Source organism: Chiloscyllium plagiosum, chromosome 33, assembly GCF_004010195.1.
Source record: "Chiloscyllium plagiosum isolate BGI_BamShark_2017 chromosome 33, ASM401019v2, whole genome shotgun sequence".
NCBI lineage: Eukaryota > Metazoa > Chordata > Chondrichthyes > Orectolobiformes > Hemiscylliidae > Chiloscyllium > Chiloscyllium plagiosum.
This window is the reverse complement of record NC_057742.1, coordinates 21,906,322-21,929,459: the sequence shown is the minus strand read 5'-3', so window position 1 is coordinate 21,929,459 and position 23,138 is coordinate 21,906,322. Positions and strand designations below refer to the sequence as shown.

Sequence of the window (23,138 nt, the reverse complement as noted above, 5' to 3'; positions counted from 1 at the left end):
CCCCACCTTGTCTCAGTCAAATCCCTCGAACTCAGCACCGCCTTCCTAACCTGCAATCTTCTTCCTGACCTCTCCGCCCCCACCCCACTCCGGCCTATCACCCTCACCTTGACCTCCCTCCACCTATCGCATTTCCAACGCCCCTCCCCCAAGCCCCTCCTCCCTACCTTTTATCTTAGCCTGCTGGACACACTTTCCTCATTCCTGAAGAAGGGCTTATGCCTGAAACGTCGATTCTCCTGTTCTTTGGATGCTGCCTGTCCTGCTGCACTTTTCCAGCAACACATTTTCAGCTCTAAACAATTTGGAGTCCAGTGACACTTCTTCAGAATATGTTATATTTATCGTTAACAAATTCTCAGCAGGTCAGGCAGCATCTGGGGAGAGAAATCAGAGTTAACAATAACTGAGTTCTAAAGAAGGGTATTCATTAACTCTGATTTCCCTCCCCGGGTGTTGCCAGACCTGCTGAGTTTTTCCAACAATATCTGTTTTTGTTTCTGATTTCCAGCATCCGCAGTGATTTTTTAAAAAAATTAATCAGTTGAATTAACCTCGTTTTCAGATCCACTGCTCATGGGATCTAATCGCCAATAAACTGGTGGGACCCACAACTTGAATTTAAAATCATGACAGCACAAGTAACTTGATACTTGGCAATCACGTGCTTTCATTGATCCTTTCCTGGGTTTTCCCCATGGTGAACAAAAAACTAGACATTACCAGCCAGGTTTTGGCATGGCATAGCCGTTTTAAGGTTCCGCAAAGTGCTGAGTCGATCTGATTGTGTTGGGAAGGGAAACCTCATCTTTGCGCAGGTTTGAAGGGCAGGCGTGTACAGTACTGGAGGGTGTGGAGAGAGACTGGGGACTAGCAACATCACCGTGAAACTCAGATCGCCTTTGAAATCGACATGGCGCCATGTACAGCTCCTCAGTTTCAGCCCAGACTACACCTTCTCCTATCAGCCACGGTGGCGATCTCTTCTGCTTTCAACATCGATGTAAAGTTCCCGATCATTAAACAGGGACCACCCGGCAGCTACTTCGGATATTCGGTGGCTTTACACCGACAGCTGAAAGATCAGGATCGCTACCTGTAAGTACATTATGGATCAGGAGAGAGAGCGAGAGAGAGGTGTGTGTGTTGGGGGCAGGGAGGGTGGGTTGCTTAGGGATAGTACCGGAGGTGATAGTTTGTAAGTACAGGTGAAATGCTGCAAAATAGGACCGATCTACATCACCCGAGAACTGTTCAATGAACTTTATTACAAAATGAAAGGAATGTTATTGCCTGAGGGCTGAACTATCTTGGCTTAGTTTTAACATGCATTATAAAATAGTTTTACACATTCAAATCCTTATTTGCAGCCGATTCCATTGGAGTGCTATTAAATAATCTCAACACAATACTTTTAAAATATGTAAATTTGAATGTGTATACTCAGGAAAGAAATCTTCTAAATGAATAGCCCACCTTCCTGGTGATCTGAACCATAAACTTGTTTTTCAGCAGCACTAGCTCAGTGGGTGCTGCTGTCTTGCAAATTCTCTGCAAAGTTTCAGGGAATGGAAACTTTTCAGGCGGGTTGAGGCGCAGTGACATGGGCAAACAGCTCAGAGAGCGTGAGACAGTGGACTGGTTGTCCAAGTCTCTTTGTCAAGCGTTATCTCCAAATACCCCCCACACCTTGTGCGAGATTCCTGACGTTCCCAGATCTCGCCGGCAGAAACACGCTGTCTATGGCTTTGCCTTGCATTACGGTGAGCAGACGGAATGTGCAGTGGGAGTAGATTGCTGACCGGTCATGAACTGAGTAGTGTGAGGTTGTTTCAGAATGGGGTGGGAAGATGAACATCATTTTCATCAATCCCTCAATCCCAGGGCTCCCCGTCTGAGACACTCAAACATTCTTGATCTTTCCCCGTGTGTGCGGGTTGGTGGAGAGGTGTGTGTATATAGTTCACTCATCTGAAACAGAAATTGCTGGAGAAACTCAGCAGGTTTGGCAGCCTCTGAGGAAAGAGAGAGAAGCAGCTCTATAGGTCTCGAGGTCCGTCTTCAGTAGTTAACGAGTCTGCCCTGACTCTGGTGGATATGTGGTCTGCTTATCCTTTTGTTTTCCGGATGGAGGGCTGGCGGTGTGGTTTAGGTGGAAGCGAGCGGTCTGTTCGGCACAGGTGAATGTTTTTTGTGGTTGTGCCAACTCCGGAATCCCAGCTGCTCCGAGCTCATCCTCCCGTGCCTGGGGAGTGGGAACCTTGGCTTGTTTGCCTAAGCTGGGCGCTGCTTTAATAGGAGGATAAAGGACTTATCAGCGAGGCATTCCTTAGGCGGATTTGTGAGCTGGGGGAAGGGTAGAACTGCATATTTCCCTTTGCAGAGACAAATTGTTAAACATGGGACCCAAGCTTTCTACCTCAGAGTTCACTGATCTACCTGGGATTCCTATAGAGACGTTAGAATCTTTTTTTTCGTGTTGGAAGCGTTTGTTGCAGTACATTTCGAGAAACGTTAAACTTGGGCATTGCATTTCAGACTGTAGCCTCACCCCTTCGCTCAGCCGCCCTAACGAGCTGAAAAGAAATGCGTTGATCCAATTTGCTCAGTGAATCATTCACTCAAATCTGGCCAGGCACACCTTCGCCAACTCCATATATGCAGAACTGGCATTCAATTCAAGTGCTGGAAAGTGTTTTGCCTGATCACGTTTCCGCAACGTTTGTACTTAGAACTGTCTTTTTCTCCTCAACTTTTATTCCCCTCCTTCTTTCTGCATTCTGCTAAATTGTGTTAGCCAGTACCACCTGATGTTTCACTGAAAGGGTTATGCACGTTCTGAAAATTTGACAATGTCAAGTCATCGTAGTTCACCCCCAACCCCCACCACCATCCTCCTTTTATCTACACCGGTACATTACTTCAAAGATTTAAAACCACATTTTTAAAGCCCCCCCTCTCCCCCTTCCATAAATTGGATACCTTGAAGCCATTCCAGCTGAGAATGGGTACATTCTGCATTGAGCAGAAATTCACCCTTGGGCCCTCTGTCTGTCTGTCTCAGATACCAAGGAGAACTTTGCGGTTCCAATGATAAAGGAATGAAGGGATGGGAAAACCCAGAGAAGTGGAGTTGAGGGGTTATGATCTCTTGATGGGCTGAATGTCCTATTTCAGCCCTTTGTACATTTAATTTTGAAAACTGTGCTACCATTAAAATGAAAAGGTGCCAGTGCAGAGTGATGAAACTGCTGTTTGGTTGCTCAGGACATTTTGCAGAACCACAAATAAACTGTTTTAAAACAACAGCAAATGCTGGAGATCTATCTGTTTGAATACAGAACTGGCTTGAATGTAGAAGACAGAGGGTGGTGGTGGTGGAAGAGGGTTGCTTTTCAGACTAGAGGCCTGTGACAGGGTCCACTGCTTTTCATCATTTATATAAATAACTTGGATGTGAACACAAGAGGTATGGTTAGTAAGTTTGCAAATTACACCAAAATTGGAGGTGTTGAGGACAGCAAAGCGGTTACCTCAGAATACAACAGGTTCTTGATCAGAAGGACCAATGGGCTGAGGAGTGGCAGTTTGATTTTAATTTAGGTAAACGTGAGATGTTGCATTTTGGAAAGGCAAATCAGGGCAGGACTTATACACTTTATGGTAAGGTCTTGGGGAATGTTGATGAACAAAGAGACCTTGGATTGCAGTTTCATAGTTCCTTGAAAGGATAGATAGGATAGTGAACAATGTATTTGGTATGCTTGTCTTTATTGGACAGTCCATTGAGTACTGTATATGAGTTGGAAGATCATGTTGCGGCTGTACAGGACATTGGTTATGCCACTATTGGAATACTCTGTGCAATTCTGGTCTCCCTGCTATAGGAAGGATGTTGTGAAACTTGAAAGGATTCAGAAAAAATTCACAAGGATGTTGCCAGGGTTGGAGAATTTGAGCTGTAGGGAGAGGCTGAATAGGCTGGGGCTGCTTTCCCTGGAGAGTCAGGGGCTGAGGGGTGATCTTATAGAGGTTTATAAAATCATGAGGGGTAGGGTTAGGGTAAATAGACAAGGACTCTTCCCTGGGATGGGGTGGTTCAAAACTAGACGGTATAGGTTTAAGGTGAGGGGGAAAGATTTAAAAGGGATCTAAGGGGCAACCTTTTCATGCAGAGGGTGGTGCATGTATGGAATGAGTTGCCAGAGGAAGTGGTGGATGCTGGTACAATCACAACATTGAAAAGGCATCTGGATGGGTATATGAATAAGAAGGGTTTAGAGGCGTATGGGCCAAATGCTGGCAAATGGGACTGGATTTATTTAGGATATCTGGTTGCCTTGGATGAGTTGGACCAAAGGGTCTGTTTCTGTGCTACATATCTCTATGAATCTATGACTCTACCTGAAACAAACAGAAGTATAAATTGCTGAAGAAACCCAACAGATTTAGAAAGAAAGCGGAGTTAAAGTTTTAAGTTCAGTGCCCTTCAAATAAATTGCTTTTCAGGCAGATGGTTTTCTATTCTGACAATGTGGCTTGTTGACACAATTTTGATTTGTATCTTTTACTAAGTAGATGCATATGAGTGAAAAATGACTCTAGTCCCATCTCCAATTGTCACTCGTCCCATAGGAAAGGATTCATGATGGATTCTGGTTACTTGCTGCTAGCTACCTGCCATTACTTCATCATTACATCAGTCATTCTTTGCACATGATTTCATCAGGGAGTGGCAAAAGGTTATTTGATGTCAAGTCAGTTATACCACTGACTTCAATTGACCTCCTTGCAGGCATACTCTCCAGCAAGAATAATGAGGATTGTTCACAGGCATAATAGTGTCCTTTTATTTTGAAGTAGTGAAGAAATGCAGATGTGCCTGTTTTTCTTACACATCTGCAATCTCAGTTGACTTTGACATAATGCTTCATCGACTGTGATGCTGGGATCAGGAGAGTGCAGTGAGTCTACTGGTGCCAGTCTATGCCATCGCACTCCAATCTTGGCATTCCATTTGCCCCTGAGCTGAGCTTCTGACTTTGTTTCGACCTCCTCAGCAACAGCAGCTACTATTACCCTCTGTAACACTTGCTTTGTCCCTGTCTCAGCCTATCTGCTAAACTCCATCTAATGATAATAACTTGCATTAATGGCTGCATACAAATAAACTTCAGGTGCTGTACTGAGATATTGCAAAACAAAATATGACACAAAAACACATAAAGAGATGCTAGGTCAGATAACCTAAAGCTTGGTCAAAGAGCCGCGTTTTAAGAATGTCTCCAAAGAGCAAAGTGAGAGACTGAATTGTAGACAGAGTAGTCCAAAGCTTGTGGCCTTGTTTCTAATGCTCTCTTGGTCAGACTCTCAATTTAATCTCTCTAATACTAAGCCAACTGTTAACATACAGATCTGAACACATTCAATGGTTTGTTCCCCTACTGCCTTTTACTCACTGACCTACACTGACTCCCAGTCCATCAGTGCATCCATTTTAAAACTATAATTCTTCCGTTCACATTGCTCTATGCCCTTGACACCTTCTTATCTCTGTGATCTCCTCTAGCTCTACAGCATTGGATTTCTGTTCTCCTCCAACTGTGGTCTCTTATGCATCCCCAATTTTAATAGCCCCACCACTTGGACCTTCAGCTGCTTTAGTCCTAGCTGTGGCATTTCTTCCCTAAACCTCTCCATTCCTCCCTGTTCTCTCCTCCAATAAAACACCTCTCTTTGAGGATGCTAAAGGTCACCTGTAGTGATAGCACTAAATGTGGCTCAATTAAAAATGTTGCCTGCCAATGACCCTGTAACATATTGAGGAAAATTTTACTGTTCTACTAAATTGGTGTAAGATGTTCTCCCAAACTGTGTTGCCTTCCTTTGTCATAGTATTGGTAATTCATACTGGGGAGAAGTTTGCAACACAATCTTTAAAGCTAGTGCAATGGAGGACGAGATTCTGAATTAGCCACAATAAACAACTGATGCACGTTATGACAAAATGAGGACTGCATGCACATTATGCAGGCTTCAGCAAAGTCACACAAGTCATTTTATACGTCCTGCTGATTGGGACAACATAGTTTGTGCACCTGGGGAAGAAGGGTAGAGGATTCATGTTCCTTTCTGCCTCCTGCCTCAGATTTAATGCGGTGATCTCTAAGAGGCTGAAATCACAAAGGGTGTTATTTTGTGTTCATTTATTGTCAAGTGTGATTGCTTGAAGAGTTTTAAACAATTACACTGTTGACTGTGCTGTTTGTTTAGTTGAGAAAAATAAATAATGCGTAGAAAGTATGTGAATCTTATTTGTGGTCACCATGACTTGGAGGTTCCAGTGTTGGAGCTGGTGATGCAGCCCTTTAATTATATTTTACAAAGACTGAGCACAAGTAAAGTTAAAAATCACACAACACCAGGTTATAGTCCAACAGGTTTATTTGGAAGCACTAGCTTTCGGAGCATATAACCTGGTTTTGTGTGATTTTTAACTTTACTTGTGGTCAGTCTTTGTTAAATATAATTAAAGGGCTGCATCACCAGCTTAATGTCTTTTGTGCATTGTTTAGCCTGGGTTGTGAATAATGTCCCAGAAAAATACAAATCTTTCTTTGCACTGTCTTCTTCTGAAGACTCGGAAATGTAAAACCTCCTTTATTTATAATAGAAGGTTCCTTCTATTTATGATGAGTGATGGTGGCCAGTTAAGACTCTTCAGATTTTTATCATTGCGGACACTTAACACATAGTTGCAATACATACAACTGAACAAATATTTTGTTTCATTCCTCAAAGAGACAAACAAGACACTGGAATCATTACATGGAATTCCTCAACTTGTACCATTGTATTTGGAATAGCTTGTTACAATTTTGGTTATTTTATAATTACATACTTTTTTTGGGACTTCATTAATGTCTCTGGATCATATTCGGTAATGCTGTTCTATTTCGAAACTGGTGAAAATCAGCAGCTTGAAGATGAAATAAATTCTCTAATTCCATGACTAACCTGTGCAAAGCTTTGTCCATTTCACCACATATTAGGATGGCAAATAGGATTGTATATGTTGGAAGTTTCAATTTAGTTTTGATGGTTGTTAACAGATTGTACCTTTGAAACAAAACCATGAAGCCAAATGAGCTTGTAGGCAACCACAGAAAGAACTTAAGAGAAAATAGCATATGTACAAGTAATAATAAATTGCAGAATAAGTTGACAGAATTAGATCACAAATTCTCAATTTTTTTTCATTATGACTCTATAATTAATGCAATCCCAGACACAAATGAAACAAGTCAGTAATAACGCAACATATTAACATTCAGTACATACTTAACCCTGTACTAGAATCCCTACAGTGTGGAAAATGGCCATTCAGCCCAATGAGTCCACACTAGCCCTCCAACGTACATCCCACCCAGACCCATCCCCCTCCATGAAACAAGTCAGTAATAACGCAACATATTAACATTCAGTACATACTTAGCCCTGTACTTAGAATCCCTACAGTGTGGAAAATGGCCATTCAGCCCAATGAGTCCACACTAGCCCTCCAACGTACATCCCACCCAGACCCATCCCCCTCCCCTGACCTTGTATTTCCCATGGGTAGATGCACACAATCACCTGATGAAGGAGCGTCTCTCCGAAAGCTAGTGTGCTTCCAATTAAACCTGTTGGACTATAACCTGGTATTGTGTGATTTTTAACTTTGTACACCTAACCTACACATCCCTGAACACTATGGGTAACTTAGCATAGCCAATCCATCTAACTTGCGCATCTTTGGACTATGACAGAAAACTGGAGCACCTGGGGTAAACTCACCCAGACAAGGGAGAACACGAAAACTTCTCACAGTCACCAGAGGGTGGAATCGAACCCGAGTCCCTAGTGCTGTGAGACAGCAATGCTAACCACAGAGACACCATAATTCCTTAGGTTAATATTATAAATCCACAAATTATGCATCACAACAAAATCTGATTTAAAGTTACTTCGTAAAAATGTTATTTTAAGGACTCAACAATCCATTACGTCATCTGAGCCTGTCCAGTTCATGAATCCAGGAAGCAGTGGTAGCAAGAGTTGAGGATTTTGAGTTATCTGATGTTGGACTCCAGATGATTCATCAAGCATTGGGTTAGGTTTACACAGCATACAGTGTGAAACATTGCTGCTATATTCATAGGGCTTAATGAAGTGACCATCAGTGGGAGCCTGTGGGTGGGGAAGAGAGCCCAATACTGTGCCCCATGCTGGATGTAGCATGGGGCACAGTATTGGATGAGGGGGAGTTTAGAACCCAACTTGTTGTTTCTGTGATCCTAGGTGGAGTCTTGACCCACAGTTTTGGAGGTGCTGAGTTAAATGGAAAAAACTTGTGTACATATAGACATTTGATATAACTGTGGGATTTATCATATATGGTGTATATATTTTTAAAAATATTATTTACTGCAAGTTTGGGTTTCTGGATTTTGAACGAGTAACTGGTGAGTTTTCTGAATGCATGAATTTAATAATTAATTTATAAGTATATATACAATCATGGTGAATTCTTTTAATAGACTCTGAGGTCTGGCTTTAGAGCAAATGGGTTTTCTGCACTACTACTGAACCTTTGGTTATTTTGCATAGTTTTGCGACCCAGCAAGGTGCATAATGAAGTCTTAAGGTATATTAGAAATTTGTGGAACTTCTTTTAAGCTTAAGGGAGGCACCCAAAGTTTAGAGAGGGAGAGGTTTTGAGTTTCAATTTCTACTTTGAATGGAGCAATCCTGTGAATTCCTTGTAACAAGGTGGCTTGATGGGCTTGTGTTCCTGAGAAAGGAAGGGTATGCTGTGAACCAGGTTACCTTGGAGTGAGGGGTTAGTGTTTATCCCAGATCAGAAGTGCTGGGATAACATCCTGAAGAGATTATTTGAAGTTGAGCACTTTTAAAGAAATGTATGATATCGCCAGGAAAAAAACTACTTTCAGTTCCAGCCTAAGAGTTGAAATCACAATCAACTTAAACATACCAAGATGTTAGATACAGGGATTCTGGTATGAGTATTGAATGAAAGCTTTTTGGTGTACTATACAAAACCTGTTTTGTTGCTTTGTTATTTCTAAATGACTGTTTTCAGATTAATGGCATTATTCTTTTATTGTGAGTTTAATAATCTCTAAATTCGGCTCATAAGTAGATGGTTTTCTTTATTCTACTTTTATCTTAATTCTTTTTGTTAACAAACCACTGTTTTAATATTAAAGTAGTCTGCAGCATTGTGTGCTTATGTTTCAGTAAGAGACCACTTTATTGAAAACAAAAATAAAACAAAACATGATCTATCAAATCAGATTTCTATCTGGGATGTGAGTTGGCAATAACAAGCTGGGACCTTAACATATTGCATGGACCATTTGGACAGAATGGCTTCTTTGTCTTATGTTAAAAAGTATATTTCAGCTGCTGGAAATCTGAAACAAAAAAAATCGGTGCTACATTCAGGTGGGGAGGTAATTTCAATGACTGAGGACTAATATTCAAACTGGCAATTGTTAATAATTAAACATATGTTACTCTATTGTCTGTCTACTGTCTCCTATTGCCCTCTTTATATCCTTTTATTTTGTTCCTTTTTAAGTCTACTTAAAATCCATAACTCATCTCTCCTCTCCTGAGTGATCAGCTATTTGCAAGTTTTTTATTGTTTGAGGCTACCGTGGTAAATTTGCAGTCATTATGAGCTGAGTCATCTTTATGCAGTAAGCACATTAAAATATAGATTTTTCTCCTTGTGCTATAATTTTGCCAGTTACAGAAAAGCTCCAAGTCATCTACGCAAATTGTAACTCATCATTCAGGTTGAAGCACTTTTTTCAGTTGAAAGCAGATAATCATGACCTTTTCTGGAGCTTGTCTCAGCAACGCAATGCTTGGTAGTTATTTCAAGCCATGATTTATACAATTCCATTGACATGTTATACTTTATTATGAGAGTGTCAAGTAAATTTGGAATACATCACACAGCTTGAAATAAATACTCGCTGTCTGACCAGAACCCTGGTGGGAGGCACATACTGTCACAGCCCTCTGCTGTATTTTTTCAAACAGTTTTGCCTTCCCTGTGTGGATCATCATTTCACATTGCTTTAGGCATGCAGATCCATTGATTCTGTAAGCTTTAACTAAATTCTTTCAATGGCTGTTGTGGATCTTTTGACTGAAGTTATAAACATTTCTCTGAAAGACTCTTATTTTGGGTTTGTCTGATTGCACCTCCATGCAGCGCCTTAAGACAATTTTTAAGTTGTTAAGCGTGCAATTTAAATACCACCTGAACAAGTTGTAAGTCTAGTTAGGGTCCTGTTTGATGCACAACATAAGTTTTCAACCAAACATTTGCAAGGTCATTGAAAATCTGTCTACCTTTGTATTGTTGCCAATTTTATCTCTGCCTCAGCTCTTTCCTGATACTGAGACCCTCATCCATGCCTTTTTTTACTGCCTAACCTGACTAATTTAATGCTGTTTTAACAGGCCTACCAAATATCTTTAAACACAAGGTCATCCAAAATTCTGTTACCCTAACTTGCACTGAGTCCTGTTCATTTGTCACCCCTATGCTTGCTAAACTGACTTCCACTGAAGTAACACGATTCTAACATGATCTTGTTTGTTTTCAAGCCAGTTGACCATACCATCCCTCTTCATCCTTGCAAGCTTTTCAGATATCTATACTGTTTTAATGACAGCTTCTTAACCATCATGTCCATCCCTTCAGTTGCTTGACCCATAAACTGGAATTTCCTCCCGATATCTTCCTGCCTCACAAGTACAGATATCTCCACTGAGACTGTCTTTAAAACCCCACTACATGATCAAGCTTCTGGTGATCTATGGTGGCTCAGTGATTAGCACTGCTGCCTCACAGGGCCAGGTTCAATTCCACACTCGGGCAACTGTGTGTGTGTGGTTTGCACATTCTCCCTGTGTCTGCGTGGGTTTACTCTGGGTGCTGCAGTTTTCTTGCACAGTCCAAAGATGTGCAGGTTAGGTAGAGTGGTCATGCTAAATTGGAGAAAGTGAGGTCTGCAGATGCTGGAGATCAAAGTTGAAACTTTATTGCTGGAACAGCACAGCAGGTCAGGCAGCATCCAGGGAACAGGAGATTCGACGTTTCGGGCACAGGCCCTTCTTCAGGAATGAGCAGAGAGTGTTCAGCAGGAGAAGATAAAAGGTAGGGAGGAGGGACTTGGAGGAGGGGAGTTGGAAATGTGATAGGTGGAAAGAGGTCAAGGTGAGGGTGATAGGTCGGAGTAGGATGGAGGCGGAGAGGTCAAGAAGAAGACTGCAGGTCAGGAAGGCGGTGCTAAATTGTCCAGGGATGTGTAGACTGGGTGAATTAGCCATAGGAAATGCAGCATTGCAGGGATAGGGGAGGGGTTGGGTTTGGGTGAAATGCTCTTCAGAGGGTCGGTGTGGACTTCATGGGCTGAAAGACCTGCTTTCGTGCTGTAGGGATTCTATGACCTTGCCTAGTATCTCCTCATGTTACTTGGTGACATTCTGTTTCATAATGAATTTATGAAATGATTTGGAATGTTCAATATGTTAAAGTCTTTACCATAAGCAGTCACAACTGTAACTGTGATTTTGAGGTGTCAGTGTTGGACTGGGGTGGACAAAGTTAAAAATCACACAGCGCCAGGTTATAGTCCAACAGGTTTATTCGGAAGCACTAGCTTTTGGAGCACTGCTCCTTCGCTCTGCTCCTTTGTCAGGTGGTTGTGGAATATAAAACCATACGACACAGAGTTTATAAAAGATCTTTTGCTATAATTTCTGTGTCATATGATCTCATACTCCACAACCACCTAATGAAGGAACAGCACTCCAAAAGCTAGTGCCTCCAAAAAACCTGTTGGACTATAACCTAGTGTTGTGTAATGAACAACTGTAACTGTGTCAGTTAATCTCAGCCAGGGCAGTAGAGCGGGGGTACGAAAGTTGAATTTATCACTCTCACACACAGCTCAAATGTTCCAACTTCTGCTCACTAACCAGATGGGCTTTTTAATAACATGAAGATAGTTTTTTAAAATTCAAATGTAACCATTTATTAAGGTGTGATTTGAATCGATGCCCCTTGAACACTATCCTTTGATTTTGAATAACTAGTCGGGTGACATGACCATTACTACTGCTACACAACCTCGCATTCTTTTGGAATCTATTTTGTGACAAAAAGTTAAAAATGTTAAAATGTTAAGAAAATTTGATTTCTAATTGCTCGAAATCTTGATCTGCTCATGTTAATGTTTAAAAATGTTGGAAAAATTGATTGCCAAACCTTGATTTATAAAAACACAATGCAATCACACAAATTGCATTAGGAAATGCACGTAACATGTGGCAATGATATTACTGTTGCAATGTTCTGTACTTGCACCTCTTCTGAATACTTGACATGGTTGTCCTTTTTAAGACATTTTGTTTCAAGGCCATGATAGGGCATTTGTTCTTTCAGTACATTACACTTGACAGGTAATTGCTGCTCGACTATTTAAAGTAGGGAAGAAGTGCATTCCTTCATGTTTGGAGCCCACTACTTGAACTTAGTTCAAGCGCTTCAAAGGGACAAAGTCCATTTTTAATCTTTTCTCTTTCCTAATTTACATAATCTATATTCCTTCATGATACTTCATCATTCTACTGGAAAGGGAGCTAGCTGTTAGCACTGAATAAAATACAAATGGGCTTCTATTCCTTAGGGCTCATTTTTCATTCTGATTGGTGCGAATGTTCTCATGTTGAAGTTGTCTTCAGATGAACGGATGGCTCCAGATGTACACAATTCATGGTATAGTCTTCAATGGTGATGTTTGAATAAGCTTGCGCTGCATTTAGGTTTTGCAGTCTGTTGTAACCCAAATGTTAGCATATGTTATTTGGGCACAGTTTTGTTGACATTTTTTAGGGGTTAGTTGTTAATGTGTATTCAGCCATCAATGTGGCGATTTGATCCTGTGTTTGACATCACTGTAGTTATTGATATTTTAAATTGTTTCCATGGCAATCTAATGACAGCTTCTTTTCTAAAAGATCCATAATCTTTTAGACGTAGTGAAATGAATGAGATTGAACATGATCTGATGAATAAAAGCAGTATTTAGTCTGTTGGAGGATTAACTTTAACATCAAAGGTATAGCCACACACAACAGAGTTGACTTATGCACCTTTCTAATTGTTACTCAGGTTGTATTAAGAGTTTATTATTTCAAATAGAGGCCATGATGGATTTAAGACTATAAAACCATGTGCAGTAGACATTCCAAGAGGAGTTAAAATAACTTTTGATGTGTGAAGAGGACTTTTATATGGTGTTTGTATTGCCAACACAGCCGTAAACCTGCAGAGTAACAGCTGGTCTCTAGTGTGTATCTTGAGGTGCTGATGAAGTCATAAATAATGTGAGCTTGTGTTCTATTATCTGAAGCTCCTAGTTGTATTCTGGCAAGGCGACATTTCTACTATGGTTAGATTCTACTATTTTTAAGGGTTTCTGTCAACTAGCAAAGAAGTTACTGGTTATTTTAGAATAGTTCAATTAGGGCTAATTCAATGTATTTCCTAATTTTGTCCTCCATTTGGGGGATTTTTAATTTTTTACTTCTCGTTCGCATTTTGTTCCAAGACCGTTGTGTTACATTACTGGCTGCTCCCATATTAGTAGCTGGCCTTTTGTATATACACTGTTTACATCCTACGACTTTTATCAGCTTGAAATCTTCTCTGCCTGCACCTTTGGTTTAAAGAGCAGTGGATGAGGCAATTGTATGCTGTCTCATTCAACCCCCACTTGGATTCTGCCTCAAGGTGCTTGCTAACATACGAATTAAGATGCTATTTCATTTACTGGTTTGTGGTTGATTTTGTGTTTAGTTGTAATGTAAACAGGAGGTCGGAAATGGCATTCAGATCGATGGTAGTCATATTATATTGAACCACAGTGTCATTCTCCTTTGTTTGAAATTTAAAAGTGAGTCAAATATTAGCAATTGGTTTGCTCTTTGTGGATTTGTCATTCAGTATGATTTGCGTGGAAAGTAACAGGTTGATACAATAAAGTCCACTTTGGAACAGAGATCAAGAGGGTGATCGATTTGTCATTTTGTACCTGATGAGAGAAGCTTTGGCAACACTGCTTTCCCATGTTTGTGTCTCATCTTAAACTCAACTACTTCAAGATTTTCTGTCGATGAGAACTCACTACTATAATCTTTTTTGTTAGAAGGTAGGGTGTTAAACAAGGAACCTAACATATTTTGCTAAGTGCTACTAATTTTGTTTAAAATGGTAAACAGAACCAAGGCTCTTCAGAGTTACATTTAAGTAAAGCAATGTATTTTATATCAAGAATTGGTTAACCAAAAACTTAAAGTTGCGAGGATGTTGAAGGAGGAAAAGAAGGTGGAGTGATAATGCGGCTATGGAGGAAATTCCAGATTATGGGGTCCTCACATTAGAAGGCCCAAACACCAATGAAGGAGCAATGAGAGACACAGATTCACAAGAGACAGAGTCAAAAGAAAGAATTTTTGAGGGAACTAGTCTCGAAGATTTTGGAATAGAGAGGAGGCAAGTCCATGAATTGAACTAATACAAGGATATAAAATAAGATCAATAATTTAACTTACAAAATTACAGTATTTATGTGACTTTATTGGTAAAATTACATCTTTTTTTGTAATGAAAAGTTTTGAAACTGCAGATTTACATTCGGCCCAAGCAATTTCTGTGTCCAAACACAATGTACAATTTATGGAATTGTCATTAGATTAGACTCCCTACAGTATGGAAACAGGTCCACACCGACCCTCCAAAGAGTAATCCACCCAAAACCATTCCCTACCCTATATTTACTCCTGACTAATGGTCCTAACACTATAGGCAATTTAGCATGGCCAATTCACCTAACCAGCACATCTTTTGGATTGTGGGTGGAAACCAGAGCAACTGGAGGAAACCCATGCAGACACGGGGAGAATGTGCAAACTCCACATAGACAGCCACCCAAGGAGGGAATTGAACCCAGGTCCCCAGCGCTGTGAGGCAGCAGTGCTAACACTGAAACACTGTGCTACTCCAAGTCATAATTTACTTCAACATTTCATCAAGTGAGAAGGAAAGTTGTGAAGTGTTTTGGTGATGCTTAAAAAGCAGGATATTAAATACAATATTATGATACATCCACATGATCTGTTTACATTCCATTGTGAAAGTATGCAAGATACATGATAGGGCCAGAATCATTCTGTCCTGGAGCAGATCTTAGTATTTCTGTTTCTAAGTGTCACCATTTTTATAAAGTTTGAATAATAAGGATAGGCTGGATAGACTGGGATATTCTTCCCTGAAGCATAGGAGACTGAAAGGTGACCTTACAGAGGTCTATGAAATCGTGACAGCCATGGATAAGGTAAAAATCACACAACACCAGGTTATAGTCCAACAGGTTTAATTGGAAACACTAGCTTTCAGAGCGCTGCTCCTTCATCAGGTGGTTGAGGAGTACACAATTGTAAGACACAGTGCTCCAAAAGCTAGTGCTTCCAATTAAACCTGTTGGACTATAACCTGGTATTGTGTGATTTTTAACTTTGTACACCCCAGGCCAACAACGGTATCTCCAAATCATGGATAAAGTAGATAGTCAACAGCCTTGATCTTTGATAGGTGAATTTAAAATGATAGGGCATAGTTTTAAGGTGAAAGGGGTGAAATACAAAATGATCCAAAGGGGCTGGTAAGTGTCTGGAACAAGCTGCCAGAGGTATTGGTGGAGACAAGTAGAATCTTGTTAATAAAGAAACATTTAGACAGGTACACAGATAGGATAAATATGGAGAAATAAGGACCAAACACCAGCAAATGGGACTAGTTTACTTCTGAAACTGGGCGGCATGGTTAGAAGGGCCTGTTTCCATGCTGTAGACCTCTATGATTCTAATTCAGCACCTTGCAAGGAAATTTCCAGTTTCCTTCAAGGAAATACATGATAGAAGAGTTGGAAAAGAAAGGAGTAATCAAGAAAGTGGCAACTCCTATAGAGTGGCTTAGCAATGTGGTAGCAGCAGAAAAACCTGAGAGAATGTATTGATCCAATGAACGTAAATAAAGTCCTGGAGAAATTTCACTACCTGATACCAACTATTGACCTTCCTTGAATGGAAGCTATAGTGGATGATTTGCTACTTATGGCTGTGGAGACACTAAGGAATAAGCCAATGCTGACCTTGATGGAAGCCTAGTGAGACTGTTCATCCAAAGTTGTCAGATGTACCTGGAGTTGAATAAGAATACAATCACAATTTAAGACCATATACTGACAGCTAAAGGTTTTTGCCTAGGTTTCAAATTGGTGCAAACTGGAACAGTAATGCAGTGACCAACAGTTGTATAAGCAGTAGAAAGATTTCTTGGATTCTTCAACTATTTGACAAAATCCTTGCCCAATTTGTCATCTGGAGTGAGCTATTACATCAATTCATGGCCAAGGATGTGTAAAGGTATTGGCAAAAAGAACAGGAAGCAATATTCACTAAAATCAAGCCAGAAGTGACAGCACTGATTGTGCTGGACTGTACAACATAAATGATCAAGTTACTTGACAGTGTGATACTAGAGTCATAGAGATTTAAAGCATGTAAACAGACCCTTTGGTCAAAGTCATCCATGCCGACCAGATATCTTAGTTAACCTAGTCCAATTTGTCAGCATTGGCCCATATCCCTCTAAACTGTCCTACTCATGTACCCATCCAGATACCTTTTAAATGTTGTAAGTGTACCAGCATCCATCACCTCCTCTGACAGCTCATTCCATACATGCATCACCGTCTACATGTAAACAATGCCCATTAGGTCCCTTCTATATCTTTCCCCTCTCACCTTAAGCCTGTGGTCTCTAGTTTGGATTTCCCTACATTGGGGAAAAGAGCTTGGTTATTCACCCTATTCATGTCCCTCATGATTACTACCAAGACAGAATTTGGAGGAATCCTAATGCAGCAAGTTCAAACAGTTACACCTGTATGCAGTTCACTAACACAAGCAAAAAGACCATAGAAAAAAAAAAGACCTTACACAGATTGAGGATTAGTGCCTAACCATTATATTGACTTGTGAACATTTTCATCAACATCCTTACTTGGAAGAGACAAAGTGACTATCACGTCAGGTCACAAGTCATTTCAAAGCATTTTCCACAAGCTGTTATTATCTTCTCCAAAGCATCCATAAAGAATGTTCCTCCAGTTATAGAGACAACATGTGATGTCCAAGCAAAGGAGGCGGATGCATATTGTAGACACATTTTATCAAGAGTGGTCCTCTTGGTGAAAAATTTGGATGGTGATACAACACAGTCTGAAATCTTCCTGATTCAATGTGAAGCAGCAGTTTGTCATGCTCTGGAAGTCATCAATCCAGCAGTGACACTAAATAGAACGGGCAAGTGTCTTGCTCACATCAAACAAATTATCCAATAAGATGCAAATCTCCAAGCGTTGCAAGAAGTAGTGATAAAAAGATGGCCATAGAGCATTAAGAACATGAGGTGGCAATGAAAATCTTTGGATAAAATCTTTGAAGGGCCTTCAAACAGTGTGCTGCTTGCCATTGCTTTCAAAGATCTGGAGGTCAAAGATCTGGAGGTACCGGTGTTGGACTGGAGAGGACAAGGTCAGAAGTCAGACAACACTAGGTTATAGTCCAACAGGTTTATTCAAAATCACAAGCTTTTGGAGCACATACTCCACCTGACAAAGTAGCACCGCTTCAAAAGCTTGGGATTTCAAATAAACCCGTTGAACTATATTTTGATGTAGTGTTACTCCTGACCTTTCAAAGATCAGCCAGCCATAGGGAAGTGTCTCGCTTTCTCATTGGCTTGAGGCTAGAGATTAGCATAGCCCACGTACTCAGGATTTATGCTGATGTCTGGTCAATGTTGATACCCATTTTGCACCTGGTTAGACAAAGGCTCAGTGCAGAGAAACAGCAAGTGTAAGAGCTACTTGCCATTGGTTGAGGTGAGGGGTGGGTTCAAACCAGGTGGAAAGCTTGATTAGTGGATTAGAGCAAACAAAGTATTAACTAGGTATTAGAAAGCAGATGTTGGTGCCAGACTGTTCTTTATACTTTAGTTTTATTTCTGTGGCTATCATTGGCACTGGTGAAGAGCTATTAAATTTCCTAGTGAGGTAAAATAATGCTTAATCTCAAAACTCCTAGATCAAAAGAGCGAAGAAAACTCAAGGGTAAGAAAATCATTTTTTTCTATTAAATTATCAACTGTCCCATATGTCATCAAACTATATTTTGAATAAACTCCAATCATTTTTGCCTTATGTTTATTTAGTTATTCAAAACATTTTAATGAAACATAGTTGCCCTTTATAGAAGACAAAAATACAAAACACCTACATATGCTAGTACCTTGAGCAATACCAAGATTCTCTCTCGTTACTAATCTGTGCTGTTTACATTGCTGGAAACCTCAAACTTTTCAAATGCAATGGAGCAGGCAGTGAGCCAGTTTGTCAAGGTTGGTGGTTTTGAGTCCTCACACGAGCCTTCCTTGTTACATGTAGACACATGCAAAAACGATGAAAGGTGTGTTCTCTATTGTCAGACCTCGCCTGCATTCTCACTGCCAGAATACAGGTATTAGATGTACAGGTCTACAATGCATGGCTCCAGGGTAAATTGTCATACCCCAGTAATCTCTGCTTGAAGTTTAAGTAATATAAAATGCCCTAACAAACCCGACTTTAAAAAAAGATCAGATAATTTGCAGTGCCCTTTTCAGAGAGTATTTTACTGTATGTTTTGTATAGTTCTTGGATTTAATAGTTCTGTATTATTGTGAGAGAGTTGCCAATAATTCTACTACTATAATTTGCCTAACTTTACAGAGTTTTTTTTACAAGAAGTCTTTTATATCATTGCAAAAGATAAACTCTCTACTTCAGGTTGACAACCATAGTGGTATGTAACCTCGGAGGCTCATCACATGACCAAGTGTGCTCCATGAAAAATTTGTTTATTTCCATTTCTACAATTTTAAGCAAAACATAAAAAGAAAATCGAAGAAGCATTTTGTTTCCGAATTCTCCTTGTGATTATTTTTCTTTCCAAGTATTTAATTTTTTTAATTATGTATTTTGAGACTTTAAGCAAACTTCCACCACTGCTTCACAAAAGGCCTTCATTTGGAGGCTAATATTCAAGGAGAATTTCCATTCCGTTGTACCAAACAGCCTATAAGTTGATTAAAATAGTTCTGGAATTTATAATTATTGTCAGATAAATGTACACCTAAATAGAATTTAAAGAATTTGGATTAAATGAATGCACTCTATAATCTGAAACACTCTTATTTTCTGTGTGCACTGATTATCCTATAAGTTATTTTCGATTACATACTGTGCAGGCTAGTCTGGAAATGTGATTTTTTGCAGTGAATCTTGGCTCACAAGATCTTAGATTGCAGACACAACATAGTGAGGCAGAGAAAATGAGATAGGACATGATAAAACAGCTCAATGTACCACAGTCAATGTGATGAATTACTACCACTATGTACTACTTCACGTTCAGCAGCACAGCTACAAAATGTGAGCCAATTCCTGAACTGTCAGATGTGACACAAGAACACATCGGGAACCTTACTTTAAATCTGAACATTTTCTGGTAATACCTGCATAGTTGCAGAGGGGCAACAATTTTATAAAAAGTGTACTTTTCACAATGAGTACCTCACAAACTAGTCGAGGTAATTTTGTTTTTTCTGTAGCAAAAGTTTCTTCTGAGCATTCGTGCAATGGGTTAACAAATCTTCTCAAATTAGGGCCCTCAGCTCAGATCTAACCCAGAATGTGGAACGAAAATTGTTCCTCCTTGCTGACTATTAAAATCCAATGTGGACTGAGCTTCTGGAATCAAAAGCCAGTTTCTCGTGTATGTAGGTCTAAACTACAAATCTGCTCATGATTCACCTTGTACAGGAATAGTGCAGAGTAGATTTTGGTAAGTATGATAGGTAGTAGCGGTCTTGTGGCAGAGTTGATCGTGTACCTGGCCTCTGAGCCGGAAGATTTGCCTTCAAGTCCCAATGCAGGATCTGACAGTCAAGTTTCACAATGGAGCAAAACCTCAACATGTAAATCTGAGCAACAGAATACTAGTTGCTTGTGAGAAAGTTGGAACCTCTAACATCATTAACCATCGCTCCAAGCTACAACATGCATCTAAACATGTATATTGCCAAAGCAACTTAGACATCTTAGAGGCTGCTGGTGAATTAGGCATGTCCACTCTGTCTGCTTTTCTTTCCATTACTGTTTTGCTTTTTCTATCTTTTTTTCTTTTTTTTTAACCTCTCTTTTACCTACTTCTTGTTGAAGAGTTTGGTTGTAACAATGGTATCAGCGGTGATGGGTGGGCCCAGCACAGACCCATAGTGGCCTAGGAGGTGAGTGTGGGTTCCTGTCAGATTCTGCATCGACAAGCTGGTCCTAGCGCCGACCCATGGCTGCTGCAATGGAGGTGAGTTTGGGTTCCTGGCGACATCTGGGTCCAGCGATGATTCATGGAGGTGGTTGAAAGTTTGGGCCAAGTACAAGATTCAGTGGCATCAGCAAGGTTGGTCAGAAGCGGACACATGGTGGCCCACCATGAGTTTGGGTCGGTTTGGTATCCAATGGCATTGGTAGCATTTGCATTGGCAAGGTCCAGATAGACCCATAGTGGCGAGGGCGTCAGTGGAGATGAGATGGCACTGAAGATTGGGCGACTTTCACTCCAGTGGCAGCGTGTTGAAGGGGCCTTATGCTTGGCCACCAGGTCAATGCATCATGCCAGAGCACTTAACAAGAAGAGCAGTAAAGCTGGACACAGTTTTCCTTTATTTCTTTATGTTTTGGTTTATTTCTCTATATTGTAATATGGCGCTGGAGAGTGGCAACACTATATAACACTTTTCGCTGTATTTTGTAACAAAATATTCATGACGATAAATACATCAAATGAAATCAACTGCAGGGTTGATTTGTACCAGTGGCACACGATTCAATCCTGATTTTTCAAGAATGGATTTGCGACTTGCTCCCTTCCCATGCCCAGGGTGGGGATTGCAGCATAATAGGTCAGAGTTTTGGAGACAAGCTCAAAATTTTCAAACTGAATCACAGGGCAGAAGCTTCCACTTCCATTGGATGTCTTGTTCACTACACCAAAAGATGGCAAGCCAACCTCAATGTTCATCAGATTGAGGTCTGCCGTAATTTCCTCCAATTAGGCAGTTTAGGGGGCAAAACCAAAATCCCAAGAGCTGAAGTCCCATCCAGCGATGGCTAATGAGAAGGCTAGGCTGCTGCCAGAAATAAGAATGGGAGGACTATCAGCTTAGATGAGGGGGTCTCTGGTGCTGGAACTCCCTGGTGGTGGGGAAGTGGTGGGGAGGTTAGAAGCAAGAGCTGAGGTGGCAGAAGGCAGGAGGTTGTGGCTCTCACCAGCATCCTTTCTGTGCTCTGTTTGTGCCCTTGATCATACACAAATATTTTTGAGACTCCCCTGCCCATCCAAACACTGAAGGGCGGCCTATACTAACAGTCTAACAGTCTTGTGGGGCAGCTTCTTTTATTTATATCACCTGGAGGAAGGTCATTCATGGACTTCATGATCGGAACTTAATTTGAGTGGAGATGGGATGGTGGCTGAGTTGTGTTTGTCACCATACTTCCCCCCCGCCTCCCAGTTAAGTTGCCTTTCTGTCTCCAGTACGAAAGACTGTCTCTAGTCTCATGAATTAACCTCAAGAACGGTTTCATTTGTATCACAGTAACTCACTTCACACTGTTTCTATTCTTAACACACCAATGCTTGGATACAAAGGTATTGTGGTTGTATGCATACAGATGTTAAATTTCATTTTGCAGACTTTCTGTAGACATGTACATGACACCATAATTATCAGATAAGTGGAGACTATAATACTTTGGGAGGAATGGCAGATCTACCCAGGTGGAGTTTAATCGAAATCTCCAAATCGATCTCCAATTTTAACCAAACCAAAAATTAACAGTTTGGGAACCTGAACATTAAAATCAGACATCACATGTATGATTGCAGAATTCAACATTCAGTTTCTAATGCCAGCAGATACTTTTGGCAGTACTGCATAGAAACAGCATTTCCTCAGTTAAAGAATGACTTAACAGACTTTGACAAACAGCATTTTTCAAAACCAGGGTCCTGTTAAAGCATGTTGGAGCCAAAGAACTATTTGGGTGAGTTGATGCAGACTTGATGGGCTAAATGGCCTCTTGTACACTGTAGGCATTCCATGATTCTAATAATCTGTGGCTTTTTTGTGATGTTGATTGAGGGATATTGTGGCCTGGATGCCGGAGAATCCTCTCTTGCTGTTCATTTAAATATAGCCATGAAATCTCTCACACCCACCAAAGTTGTTTGAAAGATAGCCACTCCGATAGTGCAATACTCCTCACTGAAATATCCATTCCTTTTTTTTATGTTTTTGTCCTTGGAGTGGGACACAGAACCTATGATTCCAAGACAAGGGTGCTGCCAGGTAAGTTACAGCTGTATACTAAATGTTGGCCATCTTGCTGTCTGACGTGCGGTCTTAGAAAAGTGCTGACCAAGACAAGTGAAGTTGAACTATGTCTTACAAAAACTAAAATATTTGATTTGGACATTGCAATCTCATATTCTCTATCTCATTTATTAGTGAAGTTCTCATGCATACACAGTAAGGGTAATCCCGTCCCATATCTGAACAGGAAACACCTAGTCTGAACAGAATCCACATGAAACTTGCTCACTTCCAATTTTAACAGAAGAAAGGAGTTGGGAAAGCAATTGTTCAAAGGAAGCAGGTTTCTTATTTAAATATTTTAGTGAATGCTTCACATTTGGCTCCTTCTTAAATTGAATTCTGCTAAATGAGAGTTTTGCCCTTTTCCTAAAACAACCCAATTAGATTGACCTTCTTCAGGGCATCTGCAGATCTCTTATCCCTGTGATAATTCCATCTGCTCCACCTCTGT

The 23,138-nt window shown here is 40.4% G+C and overlaps 1 protein-coding gene across 2 annotated transcripts in view; it reads left to right on the top strand.

The window, feature by feature from the left end:
• Positions 1-686: 686 nt before the first annotated feature.
• LOC122539933 (integrin alpha-3-like) overlaps positions 687-23,138 on the top strand; it is a 163,972-nt gene continuing 141,520 nt past the window's right edge. The window contains exon 1 of one of the 2 annotated variants that reach the window (XM_043675134.1): positions 687-1,098. In XM_043675134.1, the coding sequence (XP_043531069.1) occupies positions 914-1,098 (185 nt within the window). In that variant the 5' untranslated portion in view covers positions 687-913. The remainder of the gene's footprint in view (positions 1,099-23,138) is intronic. The other variant, XM_043675133.1, reaches the window with a different exon arrangement.